Source organism: Oryctolagus cuniculus, chromosome 5 (assembly GCF_051225735.1).
Source record: "Oryctolagus cuniculus isolate XC-2025 breed Fujian yellow rabbit chromosome 5, ASM5122573v1, whole genome shotgun sequence".
NCBI lineage: Eukaryota > Metazoa > Chordata > Mammalia > Lagomorpha > Leporidae > Oryctolagus > Oryctolagus cuniculus.
The window spans coordinates 98,736,029-98,738,911 of NC_142871.1; the positions used below are offsets into that span (position 1 = coordinate 98,736,029).

Below are 2,883 nucleotides of genomic sequence, written 5' to 3' on the forward strand. Positions count from 1 at the left end.
GGTAGACTTCGCTCTCTTTTTTTTTTTTTTTTTTTTTTTTGGACAGGCAGAGTGGACAGTGAGAGACAGAGACAGAGAGAAAGGTCTTCCTTTGCCATTGGTTCACCCTCCAATGGCCAGCGCACCGTGCTGATCCGATGGCAGGAGCCAGGTACTTATCCTGGTCTCCCATGGGGTGCAGGGCCCAAGCACCTGGGCCATCCTCCACTGCACTCCCTGGCCACAGCAGAGAGCTGGCCTGGAAGAAGGGCAACCGGGACGGAATCCGGTGCCCCAACCGGGACTAGAACCCGGTGTGCCAGCGCCGCAAGGCGGAGGATTAGCCTAGTGAGCCGCGGAGCCGGCCAGTAGACTTCTCTTTCTCTCTCTGCTTCTGCCTCTTCCTCTCTGTAACTCTTTCAAATAAAATAAATAAATATTTTTATTTTTTTTATAGTCCATGATATATTTGATTACTGGTATAACCATAGTTGAAGACTTTAAAAAACAAAAAAGTGACATTTTCCATAATGATTCTAAAGGATTTATAAAAGGTTTCTGTTTCCAAAGATGTTATTGGGGTCCACGTACTCCTTGACAGACTTCAGCATCCCAAAGCCGACGTCAGAGATACTTTCCTTTAGCCACTGCTTCCGTAACTTGCCCACTCCATGATGATGTGAGAGGCTCCCTCCGTTAGCAAGGATTTCGTCTCTAGCAGCTGCCTCAGTTTGTTCAAACACGGACAGTGGGTCACTAATTCCCCTGTAGTTAGAGGCAAAATAGAAGTAGATACATGCACCTGCATCGTATATTTGAGTCACCCTGCATGTGGAAAGAGGAGCAAATTGAACACCCCTCTCTTTGCATTCCCTTACTATTCTTTCTTTGACATTTCTGCAGAGATCTATAACCCTGTCCCAAGGAGCAGAAGTCTCAAAAGATTCTCCTAATACATAGTATTCCAAACCCAAGTCTCGAATGTACGCAATGACATAGGTGAGTAAATAACCTCTCTGTCCATTATCTTCTCCGGCAGCCAGCCCACCAAATTTTGCAGCAATATCATATACTTGTTTTTCATGTTGAAGAACTTTCTCACGGTCCCCCTCAAACAATAATGTGGCTACACTTAGCTGATTTGGATCGAATCCTTTAAACTTTGTGATATAAAACTTTTTTAATCCATCCAAAAAAGATGTAAAAATAGAGGAAACCTGAGGTTTAAGAGCATGACCAAACTGAAACTGCTGGTTGTCCATGAGGCGAATAGATGCAGGAGCACATCTCTGTTTTGCAATTTCTCTTAAACAGGCTACTCCTTGTTCAAAATTAGGGAAAGCTACTGAGCCATACTTTTGGTATTCTGGGACTGGTCTGATTTTTATTGTAGCTTCTGTTATTACACCAAGAGTTCCTTCAGATCCCATGATGAAGTGATGGATATCAGGGCCTGTTGACATACGAGGTCCTTGACAGCTTTTTTCTATTGTACCTCTAGGTGTTACCATTTTTATATGAACCACCAGGTCCTCAATGTTGCCACAGATATTCTTCTTCATGCCTGATGCCCGAGTTGAAATCCATCCTCCCACAGTGCTAAATTCCAGAGAATCTGGTTCGTGACCTGTACAATAACCACTTTCCTTAAGCTGTCTTTCCAACTCTTGTCCTGTTATTCCAGCCTCTACATGAGCTGTCAGGTTGTTCTCATCAACCCAAAGGATTCGATTCATTTGTGAAGTGTCCAAAGAAATAATTGTTCGTGTCTCATCTGCAGGACACATCAGGCCATATGAAACACTTGTTCCTCCACCAATTGGTATGATACAAAGGTTATATTTGCATGCTAGATTCACAATCTTAACTACATCATCATGACATGTTGGCCATAAAACTATATCAGGAATTCGCTGAAACATTCCTTCCCTGAGCAAAAATATCTCATGAAGACAATGACCATGAGCTCTAAATACTCGATCTTCTGCTTCCTGTGAATATGAAATATTGGTTTCTTTAAGTTCATGAAGAAAATCTTCATTTACAATAGAAGGAGGTGTATCACTAGGATTTAAAGATGCTTTAGAGGTAGTTTTATGCTCCAGAGTTACTCCAAGGGTATTTTGGATCCATTCTCTAAGAGTTGGTAAAACCATGCCACTAAGAGGATACCTTTTCCCAGTCAATTCAGCTTGCCCCTTTTTATTGAAGAAGAACTTGGAATCATTATATCCCCATCCATTCCATTTCATAATTTCTTGCCGCTTCTTGGGGATGATGCCCAACTCTTGCACGGCGGGAGTGGCCAAAATAAATAAATATTTTTAAAAAGAATGAAAACTATATGACTATACAGATCTGTGCCTAATATATGTAGAAAACAGTGTGCAAAATAAAAAAAAATGGCTTGAAATAAAAAATAAAATCTACTCAGGTTCCCAGGTTTGTGTTCCTCACTTCACTCCTGGATTACCTGCCTCCAAGTCTCAGACTCAGTTTTTCCACTGTATATAGCTTTTTTTTTTTTTTTTAAGAATTATTTATTTATTTGAAAGACAGAGTTACAGAGAAAGAGGGAGAGAAGGAGAGAAAGAGAGAGAAGATCTTCCATCTGCTGGTTCACTCCCCCAAATGGCCACAACGACCAGAACTGGGCCGATCTGAAACCTGGAGCCAGGAAATCTTCTGGGTCTCCCATGTGGGTGCAGAGGCCCGAGCCCTTGGGCCATCTTCCACTGTTTTCCCAGGCCATCAGCAGGGAGCTGGATTGGAAGAGGAGCAACTGGGACTCGAACAGGTGCCCATATGGGATACTAGTGTTACAAGCAGCAGCTTTACCCACTATGCCACAGCACCCCTGTATATAGTCTTATGCTGTTATAAAAGAACAGTATCTAAACACGT

At 42.3% G+C, this 2,883-nt stretch overlaps 1 protein-coding gene across 1 annotated transcript; it reads right to left on the reverse strand.

Moving 5' to 3' along the window:
• Nucleotides 1-416: 416 nt before the first annotated feature.
• On the reverse strand, nucleotides 417-2,281 carry LOC149126588 (alkyldihydroxyacetonephosphate synthase, peroxisomal). Its single transcript, XM_089333010.1, has one exon. The coding sequence runs from the start codon at nucleotides 2,229-2,231 to the stop codon at nucleotides 525-527; it is 1,707 nt and encodes a 568-aa protein (XP_089189136.1). The 5' UTR covers nucleotides 2,232-2,281; the 3' UTR covers nucleotides 417-524.
• Nucleotides 2,282-2,883: the final 602 nt, after the last annotated feature.